The following is an 18,926-nucleotide window of genomic DNA, read 5'->3' as shown; positions in this document are numbered from 1 at the left end:
GTTTGTTTGCCATAGCGTCTCACTCTGTCACCCAGGATGGAGTATGGTGGCACAATAGCTCACTGTAACCTCCCGCACCTGGGTTCAGACAGTCCCACTGCATCAGCTTCCCAAGTAGCTAGGATCACAGGTGCACACAACTGTACCTGGCTTATTTATTTATTTATTGTGTGTGTGTGGATACAAAGTCTTGCTAGGTTGCCCAGGCTGGTCTCAAACTCCTGGGCTCAAGTGATCCTCCTGCTTCAGCCTCCTAAAGTGCTGGGATTACAGGTGTGAGCCATTGTGCCTGGCCTAACTTAGTGCTTTTGACAGAGTGGAAAGGGAAGCAGAAGCTACCAGTGTGTGTTGATATACAGGCCCCTGCAGTCCCCTTCTTCCCAACCTCCTGCACAGAACCAGACAAACAGGGCCCCGGGCTCTGATCAGACTGTTTTTTATTGTTTTCTTTTTTATAAACAAGTCTCAGGTAAAAAGAGAAAGAAAGGGAAAAGCTAGCTCTCTGCCTTCTCAGCCAATTCAAATCATGGAAACCAATGGGCTTCAGAAACCCCACTCGTCATTGCTGGGAGGGAAAAGACATGCCTACTCCCCTTCCCTGTGGCATTCCTGATATTCTCAATGCCCCAACAAGGGTCATCTTGGCTCCTAGGGACAGAGAGAGAGAGATGCTGTTTCCTGGCCCAGGGCAAACAAGTCCAGGAGGGGCTCACATTCTCCTAACCCCGTTCTCCTATGGAGGAGAGCCCAGGCTCCTCTATTAAGTGTCATCTTGTCTTCACCCCTCGTCATTTCCTTTGTTTTTTGTTTGTTTGTTTGAGACTGGGTCTCATTCTGTAGCCCAGGCTGGAAAGTAGTGGTGTGATCATGGCTCACTGTAACCTTGACCTCCCAAGCCTCCTGAGTAGCTGAGACTACAGGAGCATGCCACCATGCCCAGCTAATTTTGTATTTTTTGTAGAGATGGGATTTCACCATGTTGCCCAGTCTAGTCTCAAACCCCTGAGCTCAAGGGATCTGCCTGCCTTGGTCTCCCAAAGTGCTGGGATTACAGGTATGAGCCACAACACCCAGCCCCCTTGTCACTTCTACAGGATTCCTCCCTCCCCCTCACTCTCTCGATCCCCTCTTTTTTGACACTCCTCCACAAGTCTTTCCTACCTTCCTATTTTCCATCACGCCTTGGTCCACCCTTCCCTAATCCTCTGCCCTAATTTCTTTTTTTTTTTTTTTTTTTTTTTTTTGAGACGGTGTCTCACTCTGTCATCAGGCTGGAGTGCAGTGGCAAGATCTCAGGTCACTGCAACCTCCGTCTCCCAGGTTCAAGGGAGTCCCTTGCCTCAGCCTCCCAAGTAGCTGGAACTACAGGCACGCACCAAGCCTGGCTAATTTTTTGTGTTTTAGTAGAGACGAGGTTTCACCATGTTAGCCAAGATGGTCTCAATCTTCTGACCTCATGATCCACCCGCCTCCACCTTCCAAAGTGCTGGGATTATAGGCATGAGCCACTTCGCCTGGCCACTAATCTCATTTTTCTGCAGTCTGTAGCCCCTACCTCTCGGTGTTTCTGTCCGGGCCTTTGGTTCTGGCTCCGGCTCCGACTCCGGCTCCGGCCAGGGCCCCGGGAGCCCCTAGAGCTGCTGGAGCCCCTGGAAGAGTTGCTGCCGGCAGTGGAACAAGTGCTGGTGCCCTGGCCTCGGGACAGGAAGCTTGGTCTGCTATATAGGAGCCAGGCCTCTTCTGCAGCACAAGAGGGAAGGCAGCCAAGTGCAGGCAGGGATTAGAACTTCCCTGTCATCCCCCCTACTGCCCTGACCACAAACCCAGAGCTGGAAGAAGATGAAGGGCAGGCACTGGGCTTAGCCAGCCTGGGGCTGAGGAGCAGCAGAGTGTCCAGCACATGGCCTTGACATAACAGGTGCTCAGAAAACTGTGAGGGTGCTTCCAAGCAGAGGGAGACTTGTGGGGAGCAGGGACAGTGTGCCTAGGCCCCACTCCTCTCATCTGGGCTTCCTTTCTGGGAATGAACACAACTTGGGACTTCAGGGGATTGTGCTCAGAGAGAACTAGAGAGACAGGGGAGTTTGATGTGGATCAAATGCATGAATGTAACTAAAGGGAGGGCTGAGCTGTCTGACCTATCAGCCCTGGGTCCCAAAGCTTACCGTCTCCTGTGGCAGCAGCCCTCCTGCCTGCCCTGGCCCTGCTTACCATCTGGGTGGGGCCCCCGCTGGGCCGCCAGGGGCACTGCTGGCACCACTCTCCTCTCCCCACTGCGCTCCCGCTCCAGGGAGGACATGCTGCCTGCTGCCCTCAGCCCTAGGGCCCAGCTTGCCTCTTCCTCTGGCGGTGGCAAGGGTGGTGGGGGCAAGTCTGGGGAGGGAGCTGTTTTCAGCAGAGCCTCCTGCTGCTCCTGCCACTAATCTTTCTGTCACCTGCATTCCCTGGCACCAGGAGGCTACCAATGAACAGCCCACAATTGGGGTTTACCTGCTCCCTCCTCCAGCCCCCAGAGTGCACTCTTGGTTTCCTGCCCATCCCCCCACAACTACTGTCACCATCTCCCAGGCGCATGCCCCCTCACCCCCAGGACTGTTCTCCCTCCTGTAGGGAAGAGCCTTGGGTTTCTTCCGGATTCGAGTACGAGGTACTTGAAGTGGGGGAGTCATCTCCCCATGCCCCTGCCAGGTTCTGCCTGTAGGGTTAGGAGACAAGAGGAGTGGGTAAGGGCAAAGATCAGGAAAGGGGTCTAAGGGTGAAGGAAAAGCAAGCACTGGAGGAGGTGGGGGGGGTGGTAAAAGCAGGTCGTGCAGACTCACCTGGGGCACTGCTGGCTGTGCTAGGGGCAGGGCTGGGGCTGAGGTGAGACGAGGCTGCAGGGCCAGCACCTGAGCCAGCAGGCCTCCCTTCATGGTTCCCCAGCGTGGGCTGGGATACACTGAGAGGGGAAGTTGGCCCAAGGGGCACCCTCCTGCAATGACATGAGGCCTCAGCAACTATTCCTTCTACAAAAACCGAGTGCTGACTATGTGCCAGGCACTGCACTAGACACTCAGCCTAACAGATAAACAAGACAACCCATCTGCCCATACGTCTTCCCAAGCTAGAGAAGCATGAGGAGAGCTATATCTGAAATGTCTCAGGAAGCTTGCAGACCACTCCAGCGAGGGACAGTTTGATGGGCATGAGAGATGTCAGCCTCCATATTCCTGCCCAAATTACACTTCCACCTGACAGCCCTGAGACCTCTGTACCCCTGAGACCTCTGTACCCGAGGTCCATCCATCCATCCACCCATCCATCCATCCATCCACCCACCCACCCATTCAGTCATCCACTGAGTAGATAGAGGGCTTGCTTGCAATGAGTGAGGTCCTATATACCTCCCTACCTGGGCATCTGATGGAGATGGGGCATGTCAGTGGGGGGCTGGGGAGGGTCAGGAGGCGAGGGGGTAAGAGTAGCTGTGGACTGCTGTCCATAGGAGGGTGTGGGAGAGGGAGTTTCCCTTCGGGATGGAATGATCAGGCACCCTCCATTAGAGCTGGGCTCCGTCAGGTGGCTTCTCTCAGGCATTGGTGGGCACCACTCCTCTTGCTCTGAACTGGGGGCAAAGAGGCAGGAGAAAAGGGAAGGGCTGAGTTGCTTCCACACCTTCCCTTTGGCCTTCCTGCGGCCCCCTCCCTTCCTCTGCCTCAGAGGGTGTCTCCACACCCTCCAGGAGCCCCTGGTCTGGCTGTAGGTGTGTGGGCATCGAAGCAGGGAGCATCCTACCTGCCCTCCAGCTCCTCCTCAGGTCCCTCTAGGCAGCTCAGTTCACAGGAAGGGGGAGGTGGGGGCAGGGCTTCTGGCCAGTTCAGAGAAGGCATCTGCACAGGTTTCCCCAGAAGCTTCACTTTGCCTCCCCTGGCTCCTGAGGAGAATAGGATGGGGACACCCAGAGAACAGGCAGGAAGAGCCAGAGAAGAGATGGGTCAGAAGTGCTGGGCTAGGTGCCAGTGGGTCAGGGAGGAGGATCCTCTTTGGGGATACCCTACCCTGGTCAGGGCTAAACGTGGTTTCAGGAGTTGGACTCATACCACTGTCCCCCTGGCTCCACTCTGGAGGAGCGTACTGGCTCCAGGGTCCCGGATCCCCGGAGGGATGTTGAGGGAAGCCCCCGTGGAAGGTCTGCAGCTCCTCCCCTGCTGGGTCAATGGTACTGTAGACAGGACCCTCTCCAGGGGCGGCCGTGCCCCGGGCGGTCTGAGCCAGATACAGAGAGATTCCTGCTTCTGCAGAGGAGAAAGAGGGAGGCCCGGGGCCAGAGACAGAAAAACAGAGGACAACAGAATGGAGGGCCAAAGAAGATCCCAAGGGATCAACTTCTTCCCCCACAGAAGCCTTACATCCTAAACTAGGGTGGAGGCAGGAGAGAGGCTCCCCCAGCTCACATCCTCCCCAGACACTGACCAACCTCAGACAGACCGGGCTCCCGGGTGCCCTTCAGTTTGCCCCAGTAGGTAGGGAGAGGTGCACTGAAGCCCCGTGAGGGAATGAGAACTCCTCACCATTGTAATATCTGTCTTCCGGGTCAGGATTGCTGGGGCAGCAGCTTCCTCTGGGTTCCTGGGTCGAGGGGCTTCGAGATGGGTGGGGCCACGAATCTGCCAGCCATGGGTAGGGGGCGGGGCCAAGGCCCATGGGTGGCCTGAGGGAGAGCAGGTGAGAGTTGTGGACGGAGAGCCTGAAGTGGCCAGCAAAGGAAAGGGACGTGGCGATATTCGGGAGTCGCAGGACAGTGGCGGTGGTATTGGGGTGGGAAGTAGCCATGCTCCCTCCACCTGGGGCGGTAGCCGGGCGGAAGAAGGCCTCTCGGTGGAGGTCATCCTGGGGGAATGGGCTAAGAGAATTACCTCGAACTGCCTCCAGAGAGTCCCTCTGAGTGCGGGAAGGACACTGAGGAAGATGAGGGGGAGAATGAGTGATAGAAGGGCCTGTCCTGGGGGGGGGGTTCTGAACCCCACTAGGGCAGAGATGGCTTACCTGCCGGTGTGTAGGCAAAAGAGGCTTCCAGAAAGGAACCCGTGGGAGAAAAAAGAGAGGAAATGAGAAGGGTCAGAAATACCCCTGTACTTGTCCACTCCTCGGCCCCGGTCCCAGTTCCACCACTCAGGCTGCACCCTGGACCGATTTCATCAGAATTTCTGGGGGATGGGATTCAGGTATCGATATTTTTCTCAAGCTCCCCAGGTGATTCCTATGTATAGCCAACCAAGATTGAAAACCACTGACCTCAGACACCTCAGAATCTCTCCAGAGACGTCCCTTACTAGGGAGTAGCAAAACTCAGGTCGCCTCCTGGCAGCGGACCCCGCCTTTCCATCGAGACCCAGCCTCACAATTTACTGCCTGGGATCCTGGCCACACCCCCTCTGCCAGGCCCCGCCCCCGCCCGTGGAGTGGGCTTTCCATCCTGGAGCTTGCCCCGAACTAGCCTGGCCTCCTCGCGGCGTCTTAGAGGCAAACGTCACCCGTCTCCCCAGATCCAGGTCCCGCTCCGTCTTGGCCCGCCCCTCTCCCCAGTCCTGGCAGCTCCTCGCGCCGCCCCGCGTATCCCGCCCCTACCCAAGAAACTGAACTTCAGATGCCACCCCATCTTCCCGACCCGGTCCTCACTCGCGGGCGGCAAAGCCCCCTGCCCCTCCCCATGGCCCGCCGGGCTCCCTCCAGGCTCTGTCCGCTCCGAGGCCGGGCGCTCACCCGTGTAGTGGCTTAGCTCTTTGCGCTGTTTCCGGCGCCGGTAGAGGACGGCGCAGAGCCCTAGCAGCAGCGCCCCGCAGGCGGCGCCACTGCCCGCAAGGAAAGCGGGCTTCCGCAGCACCCTCGCCAGCCGCTCCGCCAGCCCCGCGCCCACCTCCAGCTCGGGCTCCAGGTCCGGGGGTGACGCTGTGGGGGTTAGAGAGATGACGGGAGGAGGGGTGCGAAACCCTGGAACTGGGAAAGGGTCATTCCCTACCCCGCAGGCACAGCTCTTCCAGTGGGGGTCTTGCCCCGCCCCCGCCAACATCCCCAGTGTTGCTGTCGAGTGGACTCACGCAGCTGCACCAGCACCGGGGCACTGGCCACGCCCACGCCAGCGCTGGTGGCGGCAGCTACGAGGATTCGATAGAGGAGACCAGGCACCAGTCCTCGGAGCATCGCGGAGCGTGCCCGGCCTGCTGCAGACCGATTGAGGTGGAAGCGGCTCTCATTGCCCAGGCACCAGATCTAGGGAGGCCGAGTCCCGGATTTAGAGTCAGATATGGGATTCTTAGCCTCATGGGAAACTTAAGGCTCCAATGGTAGAGGAGCCTTAGACAGATGTAATTCAAGCTGGAAGCAATACTCAGAAACTTCTCTCCTCTCCCCTAAACACACCCCCAGCCCTAAAGCCAGACCTGTAAAGGATTTCCTCCACCCTAATTCTAGCCACTAGGTCCTCCGTCTCCCTCTTGGCTGGCCCTCCCATCCAGTCCCTTCTCAATCCCTGTACCTGGTATTCCGTGATGACCCCATTTTGCTGGGAGGGGAGTGGAGGTTCCCAGGACACAGTAATACTGCTGTTGCCATCACCCCCCAAGGCCACCGCCACTCCCTGGGGGGGGCCACTGGGGGCTGGGCCAGGGTGGAGCATGGTGAGAAGGACACAAATAGTCATTGCAAGCTGCCCCTCCTGCCCCAACATTCCCCTCTCTGTTCTAACATCTTAAGGAACTGAGAGGCATTTCTCCTTCCCACCCACTTGCCCTGCTCTCCTCCTGCAAATTTTCATCCCCCCTCCATCTCCACCCCCACCCATTCTTCCCTCTTGTCCATCCATCTGTTTGGTGGCCCTCCTTACCCTCCTCAGGAATGCTCCTGGTCACAGAGAGGCTTTCGGCCCCCAGCCCCTCCTGGCCTTGGGCTTGCACCTTGATCTGGATTTGGGCCCCTGGAGGAAGTCCTCTTAGCACAGTACTTTGTTGGCTTGGAGACTGTAGGTCCAGCATTGTCCAGCTTCCTCCGTCAGGGCCCACTACCCTCCAATACACCCGGAAACCTTGCACCAGCTGGACTGGGCCATCCACCTGTGGGAGACAGGACAAGGCACACCAGAAGGGGAGGCTGGGGCCACACAGGCCCTCCAGGACCAGCCCCTCATCCTTTCATGCCATTTGGCAGCCACTCACCTCCCACTCTCCCATACTCACTCTTGGAGGCCCTCATGTGCCTCATTGTCATCCCCACCCTGAAGCTCTTCCCCATACACACTCACAGTCCAGGACACCTGCAGGGTTCGGGGTCCCAGGACTATGGGCTCCTGCATGCGCACAACCACTTCAGCCAGTCCCTGCTGGCCTCTCCATGGGTCCTCCACTGGCCTAGAGGGGCTGCTGTCTGTTGGCCAAAGAACCTACTCAGCAGAGGCTGCCAGGGCCAGGGAGATAGGGCTGAGAGTGTGCTCGTGTCCTACCTCCACTGCTCCACTTAGTACTCCAGAGCACACCCACAGTCAGGAGGGGGCTGGCCAGAGAAATAGCTTCCAGACATGGGCCCGGTGTCCAGCTAGCATAACTACACATGCATCCTTTAAAGGCCCAGTTCCTCATCTCTAACAGGCTCAGAAGTCAGAAGCTGCTAAAATGAATGAATACCTCTCTCTCTTTCCTTCTTCCCTCCTCCCCTTTCCCTGCCTTCTTCCTCCCTTGTCTCTTCTATGAGAAAGGCAAACATGTTCTATTCCAGGCCAGGGCACCAGTATAGACCTGGCACAGCAGGAAAGAACTTTATGAACTGCCATGGTGTCATGGTTTTCAGGGAGAGGCATGCTCTGTGATGTACATTTCATGCCCGTGAGCCCAGGGACTCTGACCTTACCCTGTGTACGAACAGGCTCAGAGACAGGGCTGGGCTCACTGAGGCCCCAGGATCCCACTGCTCGAACCAGAAACAGGTAGATGGTATTGGGCTGCAGACCGCTGACTGTGTGTGTCTCCAGCTGCACACTATCTGCCACAGTACGCCATGTGTTGCCAGCTGCTTGGCTATAACAGGAAGGAGATGACAGGGTTGTCTAAGCCAGGAACTCCCAACCTGTCTATTCCATGTCATCTGCTCTTTATGGACCATTATGTCTTTGCCCTGGGAGAGGGTATTGGAGAATCCCACCTCACTATAGCAAAGACTCTCAGGCATAGGATCCCCTCCTTTTAACCCTCCAGATTGACATTCAAAACTTTCTCCATACCTGAAGGCCTCTATCACATAGGACGTGACTGCAGCCCCAGTCTGTGGGTTGGGCTTCCAGCTCAGTGTAATGCTGTTCCTGGTGATCTCAGTGACCACTGGCTGAGAGGGAGGCCCCGGAGGGGTACTGGGTTCTGTAGGGGGGCCTGGTGATACTCCCCAATCTTCTGCAGTGGAAGATAATCTTTAAGTAGAAGGATAGGGAAAGGATGATCCTAGTGTAAACTATCTCCTTCCCAGGGGAGATGTGGAGCTCTGAGCAGTGGTGATGGTCCGAGTGGGTGATAGCATACGAACCCCTACTCACATCTGCCTCCTGTGGGCACCACTACTGTCCTCCTCGTCCTCACCACCATGACCATGGCATTTTGAGATAAAGTCAATCCCGGAGTTTGAGGAGGTATTGACTACTTTTCAAAGCAGGTTTGGAGGAAGGTGTTATCAAAACAAGAGAACAAAGAAAAAACTTACCCCGAATCTTAAGCCTGCCACTCCATGTGGCTTCCCCTATGGAACTCTTGGCCACACAGCTGTAGAAGCCCATGTCCATCTCCTGTAAGACATGGCAGAGCACTGGCAAACTGGGAGTGGAGCAAGGTCCAGTGACGGGGTGGAGGCGGGTAGCAGAAGGATGGGAAGGTATTGGACACTAGGTGCTCTGAGAGGACAGAGGGGCAAAGATGGAGTTACAGGCCCAGTGGGTACTTACTTGTGGAGAAATTAGCCATTCTCCGCTACTAGGGCCCCAAGGGTGACACTCACCTGCACGTTGGCGATGTACAGGGTACCGTTGGCCATTGGCTTTAAGTGGAGGTCATCCCCCTGCAACCACTGCCCATCCTTCTTCCATTGGACACTAGGTTGAGGGTTACCAGTCACTCTGCATGGTAGCCACACAGAGGAGCCAAGCACCAGCGTCTGATTGGCTGGTCCCTGGAGGATGACAGGAGGCAGCCCATCCAAGGAGGCTGAGAGAGGAAGAACATGTGCACCTCAGGGGAGGTCAGGCAGCCAGCCCCTTGTCCTTATTCTCTGCTCCTTCGCCCTCCCTCCCCCACCCCCTGAAACTTCCGGTGATCAGAGGGGGCTTTGAGAATCATCTGAAGTCTCTGCCCGGGACCAGCCATCTATTAGTGGTTTCTGCTGCTGGTTTCCAAACTTCAAGGACATGTCTCAGGAACACACCCCTCCTCTTGCAGACATCATATATAGACTCCAAGAGAAACACATCACTTTAGGCTTTCCTTCCAAGCCATGGATCCAGCCCTATTCCATGGGCACATACCTCCTTTTACCTCCAGCAGGGCCTTGGCCAAGATGCTGCCAGCCACACTGACAGCCTGGCACACGTAGTACCCCGCGTCCCCACGCTGCACCGCAGTGATGTTAAGTTGGCCTCTTGGAGAAACTGAGAAGCGCCCCGTAGGCTGAAGTGATTGACTGGGGAAAAGCAGGACCTGGGGACAGAGCAAGGAACCAGGGTAGGGAATGAGCAGGCAGCTGGCCAGTGGGAGGTCCCCGTTCCCGTCAATCTCAAAATCCAGAGAATTTCTAAGATTCTAGTTCAATCTCTGTCTCCAGCAGTGATGGACCTTGGGCAAAGTAGTTAAGTTTATTCACAAAAAATCAGGGAATGTTATTAGACAATTTCAGAGTCTACTCTCCAGCACTGTGACTTACTAGTTGGGAAACCCCGAACAAGCTATTTAATCTGTCTGAGCCCAAATTTCCCCAAATTTGACTCTTAGAGGATAGTTATAAAGATCACATGAAGTAATCATATCAAAGTCTTTTAACACGTTGTGGTAAACACATTCATCTTCCTGGCTTTAACAGTTTTCATTAGATTAGGTAGGGAAGCAGGTTTGGGTCTCAGGATAAATGGCACCATGCTGAGACCTTGACTAATATCTACTCCACCCCCTACTAACCATCACCGCTTTTATTCATGTGAGACTCTAATTAGAATGCAACAGTCCCAGGTGCTAGAAAAGAGGTTTAAAAAAATTGTGGCTGTGGATTTGGAATGAGGTAGCAGGTTGCCTGGTTTTCCAGCAGAGTGGAGCTGATAATACTTATTTTATTTTACTGATTCTATCTCCAGTAGCAAAATTCTCACCCTTCCTTTAGAGAGAGTTATTTATGTTGCAACTTCAGTTAATGTTCGTTCTGTTTCTGGATTCTGAGATTTGTTTGCAAGGTTCAAAAGGGATGACTGTGAGCTCTGCCTTGTGAAAGTCCCTTGCGGCTATTATAAACAGAAGAGCAAGTAATTTTCTAGTCTGCGCAGCTTTGGTTCAGTACTGTTTCCAGAGCAGTGTACGTCCAAAGCCAAGGCCCAAGGGGTCTAAGGGAGGGGAAATAAATTGAGTTTGCTACATCCTCAGGATAGCCTGGCCTGAAACAGATTCTCTAAGACACTTCCCATCCAGGACTGTTCTCTACCACCTAAATGTATTATTATCATTTATTAAAAGGTGTCTCAGTGTGTTCCGGGCCTTTTATATTCATCATCTTATTTAATCCTCTCAAATAATTCTGCAAGGGTTTCTGGGGGCTCCCAAAGATAAAACAGAAGCCCCAGAGAGAAGTTTGCAGAATGCAGAGGAAGGGAGGTTGAGCCGCAGAGGAAGGCTGATGGGAAGGTCCTTGAAGATGGCCACCCACCTGACTCCCCTCCTTCTGCCAGAAGATGGCAGGTGGGGGGTTTCCTTTGGTCTCGCACTGGAAAGCCACGCTGTCTCCAGGAGCTGCTATCTGGTCCTGGGGCTGGGTCACCAACTGGGGTGGGACTGGAAAGGGAAGGTGAGATAAAGGAACAGGGAGTCAGAGGAACTAGGAAGGGAACAGGAGAGAGAAGCTCCAGCTTAGCTTAAGTGTATCTTGAGCTAAGATATCTATCTCTTCCTGCTAAGCCTGTTTAGCGTTCTCCTCCCACTCCTTGCAGAAGCCTCAGGTATCCCACCCACATGTCCTGCTCTGCCCTTTCTCCCCCAGTCTCCTGCCAACCATCCTCCTTCTTCCCTCCTACCATCCCTGCTGCAGGCAGTCCTCAGTATAGCCCTCACCGTGAACACTGAGGGAGCCAGATGCTTCAGCGCGGCCCACACTGTTCTCCGCCACACAGGTGTACGTTCCCTCATCTTCGGCACTCACATGCCCAATCCAAAGGCTGTGGTCACTCCGGATCTCATACCTGCTCCACTCCCCACCCCAGGCTGGGTTGGCTACAGCTACAGACCCCTTCTCTCTCCCCCAGGACAGTCACCAGGGTCAGGGTACATAAAGAGAGGCAGGACCCAGCAGGGGCAGAAGCTGGTTACCCATGGACCCATTAATGGATGTGGGGGACTGGATAGGACTGGGGCCACAGGCTCTAGGGAAGAGACTTCACTGTGCTCTCAAGGGAGAATGTGCCTGCCTTCCAGTTTTCTAGGGCAGAATAGTCTCTTGATCAGGTTGGGTTTTCCTACAGGCAGAAGGAGGCCTCTCACCTGCCTGTGGGCAGTTCCCCATCCTCCTTGCGCCAGCTTAGACGAGGTGGGGGATCCCCCTTCACCTCACATAGGAAATTCACAGGCGCATCAGCCAGGACCACCTGATTCACTGGTCTGCGCAGGAATGAGGGACGCTCTATGGAATGGTAGTGAATGAACAGTCAGGGTGTCTGCATAGCTGCTTACTCTCCAGGCCACCTGCTCCCATAACTTCAAAATTCCCTGTGCCTACCCAGTACCACGACTTCAGCTGGTGCACTCTCCCGTTCTCCTGCCATGTTGGAGGCCACGCACACATACATCCCTGCATCGCTCTTGAGTGTATGTGACATCATCAGCTTCCCTCCACGGATCTGCAGAGTAATAATGGCAACTTTGGTCCTTTACAGCTATCAGGGCACACATATATATAAGTATCTATGGTGTAGATGTGTGTAGATGCATATGTACAGTTTATTTGATCCTCACACCAAGCTGATAAAGAAGACCAAGGAAGTTGACCCACATATCAGATGGGGAGCTCCTGGAGTATCATGCCCCACCCCCCTTTTAATATCAATTCCATCTTCCTTATCCCTTACTGTACAGCTAACCGTTAATCTCTGGTCAGCTAATGCCCTGATCTCAATCTCCAGCCTTGTCACCTCCAAGACCCTTAAACCCAGGCCTTCCTGAGCCTTTGAGCCTGGTCCCAGACCTCTACCTTATGGCCCCTCCCCTTGTGAGGTCCACAGCCATAATCCTGCCCCTCACCGTGATCCTTCCCTCCTCTTCCTTGAGTCTTGCACGGTCCTTCCTCCAGGACACGGAAGGCTCCGGGTGGCCGCGAGGCGGCACGCATTCCAGTACTGCTGGCTCCCCCACTGCCACCACCACGTTCCCAGGAGACTGCCGGAAATCATCGCGGAGGACTGGGGGGCGGGGGAATGAGCAGGGTGTAGAGTGACATAACTGGCTGAGGACACAAGGACAGTGTTGTCTTGGGAAAGGGTTGATCACCGCAGACCGGAATTCGTTCCCAGATGGGAAAATACCAGCCTGGAGTCAGATCCAGTTCCTTCTCTGGCCATGGTGTGGGCATTAGAGACCAAAGGTCGCGGTCTCAAAGGAGGATGCTGAATGGGCTGAGGTCCCAGGGGCTGGTTATGGTTCTGATTGCCCGGTGCCCTCCCACCTCCCCCCGGGGCTCTGGAAGCAACCAGCTGACCATCAACTGACTCTCACCTGCCACTTCCAGCGAGGCGTTTCTGCTCGCTGCTGCCCCCAGGTAGTTGCGAGCCACGCAAGTGTAGATACCTTCGTCCGGCCGCGCGCGGCGCCCGTGCACGATGCGCGGGAAGAAGAGGGCGCCGCTAGGCAGCAGCAGACGGTGCGCGCGCGGGTCCTCGTGCACAGTTGCCACACGCGCTCCGTTCTTATACCACTCAATGTTGGGTCGGGGCCGGCCCTCTGCGCGGCATGGTAACGTGGCGGGCTCGCCTCGAGAGACCAGCAGATCTGGCGGCTGCTCCACAATGCGGGGCATAGCGTCCTCCGGTTCCACCCTTGACCCTGGGGACAGGGCGTGGTGCAGAGCGTTCAGACCGGGAAACTGTGGGGAAAGATTGAGGCCCCAGAGGGAAAGAGAGCCTCTGGTAGTCCCATCTCCTATGCTTCTCTGCTGGATCTCAGTCCCCACCTGCCTATCCTCTCCCTCTGCAGGCTCCAATATCTCCTTATTGGCCCACGTTCTTGGTCTCAAAAGAAGATGCCTACAGATGGCCGAATCAGTAGAGGAATTAGGACACAAACTTCTAGTCCGGCTTTCTGGATTACCTAGAGACCTCCACCTCCTCTCCTGCCAAGTTTAAGCGGAAGTGGCTGAACCACCGCTTGGCGAGTAGACCGCTCCCCAGCCTCCTGCCCATTGGTTTCCCTTTCCCACCTGCACTGCTTTACAGATCGTCTTTGCTCAGTGAAGGACCATAAACCGTGCACTGGAGCCAACAATTGGTTCTTGGCCTCTACAAGGTCCCGGCCCAGTAAAATTCGGAATGTGGATTGGCCTGGGATCCCTTATGACAGGGAAGACGTGAGTGATAGGGCCGGGATTAGAAGGGGTTGTCAACCTGGATTCTACGAGTGAGAACAAAGTCCTTCTTAGTAACATCAGGGATAATCATGCTTCATTTCAGGAGTCCTGTGAAGTCCCAGGAACTGAATGCAAATAGCAGTAGAAATGTTAGTAAGGCTCCTTTCCCTGACAGGCGCTTTTTCCAATAGGTTATTCTGATTGATGTTCCTCTACTTTCCCTGTTCACTCGGATCAGTTCATCCACATATTCTGTCTTGCCTGTCACTTGGCCTGCAAATTTTGGCCTGTTTCGCCTTCTGCAGCACGGTTTTGGATCCCAGAGCCTTTCAGCGCCCGCGCCGCGCTCCAGCCAACAAAAGTGGATTTGTAACCCGTGGCGGCCAGTAGGTGCCACTGCAGCCTTGAATAATCTGGTGTCAAATAACCAGGGACCACTTCAAGCTTCTGTTCTGGCCCCTGTCCCCTAGCCCTACCTGGGCCCCTCCTACCCTGTTCCAAAATCTGCAGGAACCTCTCGCTTCCAGCCCAGGTGTGAGATTGGGTTTCATTTCCCACCCCTCCTCTAAGAAGATCTGTTGTAGACAAAGCTCACCGGCTGGCCTGTGCTGGCGCTGTCCTGGGGAGTTTATTTTAATTGCCTGGAGTCAAGAAGATCGATTTCTGTCCCACTTGGGAGAATAATTTTCTCCATATCCTCCCTTCTAAATTGAAATCTCTGCTTTTCACCAGTCTCTTCTCCTCCATCTCATCTCACTCCCAACTTTGGAACACCCCGTGGTGAGCAACACTGGAGTGATTGAGAGCTCAGGTGTTGGTGTTGAATTAGCCAGGGCTTGAATCTCAGACTTTGACCCTTCCTAGCTGTAAGAACCTGGGCACATTATTTAACTTCTCTGAGTCTTCGTTTCTTTATTTGTGATGTGGGAGTAACGATATGGTTGCTATAAGACCATAATGTATGTAAAGCACGTGGGGGATAAATGTCACTACTCAGCCATTAAGGGCTTGTGTTCCCAGCATATGCACCTGATCTTGGCTCCTACAGTCTCTACCTGAAAAGGATTCTGCCAGGCCCCAATATTCTTGGTTTCCTGTATAACCCTCAGTTGTAATGGAAATAAACTTTGATCTGTTATCGCTACGTTTTCCTTCATGATGCTTTTGTTAGGGCACCATTCACTCTATAAATGCGCTTTCTCAGCGGCAAAATTTGTCTGCCGACACCTTCCTTACATACCTCACTTAGTTTTCGAACTTAGGTGAGACAAAATGTGGTGAAAACACTCTGTAAACTCTCTAGGTGAGCAGAAACGGGACTGTGCTGTGTGCCAGCGAAAAGGGGTCTGTGCTTAACCTCCTGGGAATCTAGAAGGGTCAAGAGGTTGGAGAATCGGGCTCATCTCCCATAATCTTTCTCCCCACTCCTTCCATTCGGACCACACCCTTCTGGTCGGCCCTTTCCCCCTAATTCCTGTAGACACAGCTGCAGGCGCCCTTTCCCTGGAATTTCCCCCTGCCATTCCAGGTCTCAGGAGATGCTTCGGACTGCAGCCTAATGAATAGCTAACGGCCATGCTAATGAGGCTCTGGGGCTCCTCCCTCAGCACCTGATGTGCCCCATACATAAACACACACATATTGCTCGGGGCTTCTTTCTCCCCACCTTCGAGTCCCCAGCACAGTGCTCGTCACTAATCTCGAGTGGGTCGAGGCAGAGGGATGGGGACCTCGTGCACCTGGAGGGAACCACAAGCGAAGGCCTACGGGAAAGCCAAGGTTCCCGACGCGGCCAGCAGGGGGCGCGCTCCGGCCTCTCCGCAGGCTGTGGGCTGCGGGCTCCCGCAGCTTCCGGGCGGCCCTAGGGGAGAGCGCGCTGTCCCAGTCATTTATTAATCACCGTAATTAGGGTAACGACCTCGCCGCCAGCTCCGCCCGCCCGCCGCAGCTCTGCTAGGGTGGGCCGGCTGCGAGTCCCGCCGCGGAAAGACAAACTTCTAAGTTTTCTTAAAATCATCGTCGCTCCTGTCCCCTCCTTAGCAAACACATCCAGCATTTTGGCTTTCTCTGGTCCTAAGTGAGTTCTTGGGAAACTTCAGGTTCCGAAGACCCGCTGCCTGGGTGGGCCGCCGAGTGACCCTGCTAGGCCGAGGCGGGCGGGCGACCATGCCCCCACCTCTGCCCTCCCTGCCCTGGGCCCCGGCCTTTCTTCACTCGGACTTCCCTGCCCATCACCAGCCACGGTTCTTCTCACCTTGGGCGGGCGGGAGTTTTTTTGGGGGGGTGGGGGGCGGTGTAAAAAGACTCCGTAGCCGTCTTCTCCCAAGCCCTTGACCTCCCGCGGGTACCCTCACTCAGGTGCTGGAAGCTCCAAATTGTCCCTTAGCCCTCTCTATCCAGAGAGGCTCTGGGAGGCGCAGCTCAATTCTGGACCTCGGGACAGGAGCGCTTCTCCCTCCCTTCCATGCTGCCCTCTCACCTCATCCCCATCCCAGGATCCCTTATCCCCCAGAGGCTGGGTCTCACCGTTGAGAGGATCGCCGGGGGGCAGCAGGGTGTGGTTGAGCGCCGCCACAGAAGAGTTGAAGCCCAAGAGCAGCTCGCTGGAGTTGGAGATGTCCCCGGCCAGAGAGTCCGCGAACAAGTTTATCTGCAGCAGCGTTTTCAGCAGGTAGCGCAGCATGGCTCGACTCAGCTGGGATCGGCGCGGGGGGCTCGGGGCCCAGCCCCTGGGTCTGAGACCCCTGGGCTGGGAGCCGTAAGCCCCTCCACAGCCTCTGCGCGCTGCCGCAGCCACGGTGCCGATCTCCTGCAGGCACGCCTGGGTACGGTCGGTGCCTCCTCGTGCCCTCCTCCTTCCCTCGTCCTTCTCTCCACCCCCCAGTGCCGGAGTCCCCTGGGAGCTGGGCAGGCGGAAAGCAGGTGCCACGCCGATCACGGCGTAATTAAGGGATTAATCCGTCTCTCTCTGCCCTCCCATCCCCAACCCTACCGTCACTATCCCGGCGGGAGACCTGAGTAGAGTAGCGCGCGAGTTGAAGTCCCCGCCCCGCGCCCCAAGCCCCGCGTTCAGTTCTGGAGGCGGCGAGAGGTTTTCCCCTCTTTCTCAAAGCACCCAAGATGAGGGATGAGGCTCTGTCGGACTCTGCCCTTCCGCCCAACTTTAGAGCTTTAGAAATCTATCCTCTCTTTTCCCGAACCTTATGGAAACAGGCAAAGCGCAAGCAATGCTCCTTGTTGTCAAAGCTCTGCCTTCCATTCCCTCCCAAGTATCGCGGTTTGGCCACAGAAGCGCGGGAGACTGGGGTGGTTCGCAGCAAGAGTTGGGAGAAGGAAGAGAATTCCATGACGGGTCCACCTCTCTGCCCTCCGGTCCTCTGGTCTGCAGCCGGGAGGCCACGGGATGGAGCGGCGCGCCCTGACCAGGGAGTCCTGCTCCAAACACCCTAATCTAGGAGTTCGCGTAGGGGCTGAAAGCCCAGGGAAAGCCAGGCAACTCTCACTTGGTTGAATACTTTTACACTGCTCTGCTTTGATATTTTTTATTAAATGTTTTACGTTTTCTAGGAGACTGAAGTGGAACCAAGGATTCTAGGACAAAAACAAAGAGAATAATATTATTTTCGCAAAAGCATGTGGAATTGATACAAAATTCGTGCAAACCTGTTCAGATCTGCTAACAGTCGTCCTTACTAGGGGGAAGGAAACCATGCGTCCCCACTCCCACCTCCCACTTCCAGTCCCGGTCTGCTTCTGACTGCTGGAGTTCTTTCTACTTGAAGACTTCCCCAGTCCCCACTCCAGCAAACACACTTTCCTAGACAAGACCTGGCTTTGGGGTGTCAGGGAAAGAGAGAGGCCCGGGTATTCCTAATCTGAGGTAAGGCCCTGCTGATTGGAGAGTGAGTGCCCGAGTTCTGGCTCAGCCTTCAGGTTCTGGGATGAGACAACCTACTTGGGGTGATTGCTTCTGACCCCAGAGGCGTCGAGATCAGAGGGGTGGGTGCCATACAGTGGCAGACTTGGGAGTAAGCAGAATCAAGAATTGGAGTATTTCAGGCAGAGCTTGCTCAAGGGAACTAGAGAAGTTGTCAAGGTGTGGGGGGCTTGTTCCAAGCCTTCTTCCTCAGTCCAGGTACCTGGGTGTGAGCCTCCAACTAAGGGTGTTTAAGTGCCTTCCAACCCCAGCAGCTCTGGGCAGAATATCGGAAGGCTGGAAGCACTAGGTATGGGGGAGGGGGTAGGTGGGAGTTGGGGGAGGGGCGGATGGCCCGGGGCAGGGCAGCGCGCTGGGAGCTGTCCTCTTCGGCACCTCATCTGCAGGTGCCTGACTATGGCCCTGGAGCCCCCAGGGAAGACACAAATCCGAGCAGATCCTGAGGCTGAGGACTGGGGTGGGTGGGAGACAGGCTAGAGTCACGTCCTTTCAAAAGCAAGAAGATACTAAGTGATTTGACACCCTTCCTCGATCCAGGGTTGGGTGGTATTCAGGTAAGAGAGATGCTAAGGGATATATTTCCCACCCAAAATCTATCTTTCAGGAATGACCAACAATTTGCCAAGTACAAGATGTCACCACTTTGGATCTCAGGTTTCTCATCTGTTAAGGAGGAATTAAAGTACTTGATCTACTCTGACCTGTGAGATTCCAAGCTGGGGTAGGGGGCTTTGCTCCACCCCCTGCTGACCTAGGTCACCTGGGTTCCATCACACCAGAGGCTGAACCGGGATTGAAACCCTGAGTCCTGGCACCAGGCCCTGCTCTGGGGCAGAGGGGCCCAGAAACCCTCCCACCATCCGGCTCCTGCCCGGTCCTAATCCCCTGATTTGCTCCCGACTGGCCTCTCAGCAAACACAGGGCCCGCCAGCGTCTAGGGGCTTGTCACCCTGTTAGCGGATTTGTTCCTGGAGACAGCGCAGTTAATTGGCCCTTTATGTGGGGATCAGGGCGTATTTGCTCAGGGTTCCCTGAGCGGAGGCGCAGCTCAGCCCGTGGGCAAGGCTGCTTCACAATACCTGCCATGTGGGTTTGGAGGCTGGACAAAAAAGGAAGCCACTCTCCTTTCCAGGAATCTGCTCTCTCCTACACCTCACCCTATCTGGGTTTCTCT

General features: G+C 55.3%; 1 protein-coding gene across 6 annotated transcripts; it reads right to left on the bottom strand.

The window, feature by feature from the left end:
* Positions 1–420: 420 nt before the first annotated feature.
* On the bottom strand, positions 421–16,835 carry ROBO3 (roundabout guidance receptor 3). Of its 6 annotated transcripts, none has more exons than XM_009007044.5 (28): positions 16,342–16,835; positions 12,969–13,295; positions 12,498–12,655; positions 11,977–12,097; positions 11,742–11,880; positions 11,316–11,443; positions 10,915–11,039; positions 9,533–9,704; positions 9,010–9,215; positions 8,719–8,800; positions 8,249–8,414; positions 7,879–8,045; positions 7,277–7,398; positions 6,863–7,088; positions 6,515–6,636; positions 6,078–6,249; positions 5,743–5,928; positions 5,026–5,049; positions 4,896–4,938; positions 4,551–4,690; positions 4,080–4,274; positions 3,775–3,913; positions 3,392–3,604; positions 2,820–2,971; positions 2,585–2,695; positions 2,212–2,373; positions 1,556–1,740; positions 421–648 (listed from the first exon to the last, which is right to left on the bottom strand). In XM_009007044.5, exons 1-28 carry the CDS (start codon positions 16,496–16,498, stop codon positions 637–639), a joined length of 4,152 nt encoding a protein of 1,383 aa, XP_009005292.3. In that variant the 5' UTR covers positions 16,499–16,835; the 3' UTR covers positions 421–636. The 6 variants fall into 6 exon arrangements, with proteins under 6 accessions (XP_009005292.3, XP_035120850.2, XP_035120851.2 ...); XM_035264959.3 differs by having other exon boundaries at positions 3,533–3,604; XM_035264960.3 differs by lacking the exon at positions 2,212–2,373.
* Positions 16,836–18,926: the final 2,091 nt, after the last annotated feature.

The sequence above is a fragment of the Callithrix jacchus genome, chromosome 10 (assembly GCF_049354715.1).
Source record: "Callithrix jacchus isolate 240 chromosome 10, calJac240_pri, whole genome shotgun sequence".
In the NCBI taxonomy this organism is placed as follows: Eukaryota; Metazoa; Chordata; class Mammalia; order Primates; family Cebidae; genus Callithrix; species Callithrix jacchus.
The sequence above is the reverse complement of the archived record's forward strand: the minus strand, read 5'-3'. Positions and strand labels throughout refer to the sequence as shown.

Excerpts from the sequence above, each read along its gene's own strand:
- ROBO3 (XM_009007044.5), bottom strand. The coding sequence starts at position 16,498 with ATGCTGCGCTACCTGCTGAAAACGCTGCTGCAGATAAACTTGTTCGCG. Across the intron at positions 5,050-5,742 it reads AGAGCTAAGCCACTACACGG|CCTCTTTTGCCTACACACCG; the intron begins GTGAGCGCCCGG and ends CCTTTCTGGAAG. Across the intron at positions 2,696-2,819 it reads CACAGCCAGCAGTGCCCCAG|GCAGAACCTGGCAGGGGCAT; the intron begins GTGAGTCTGCAC and ends CTAACCCTACAG.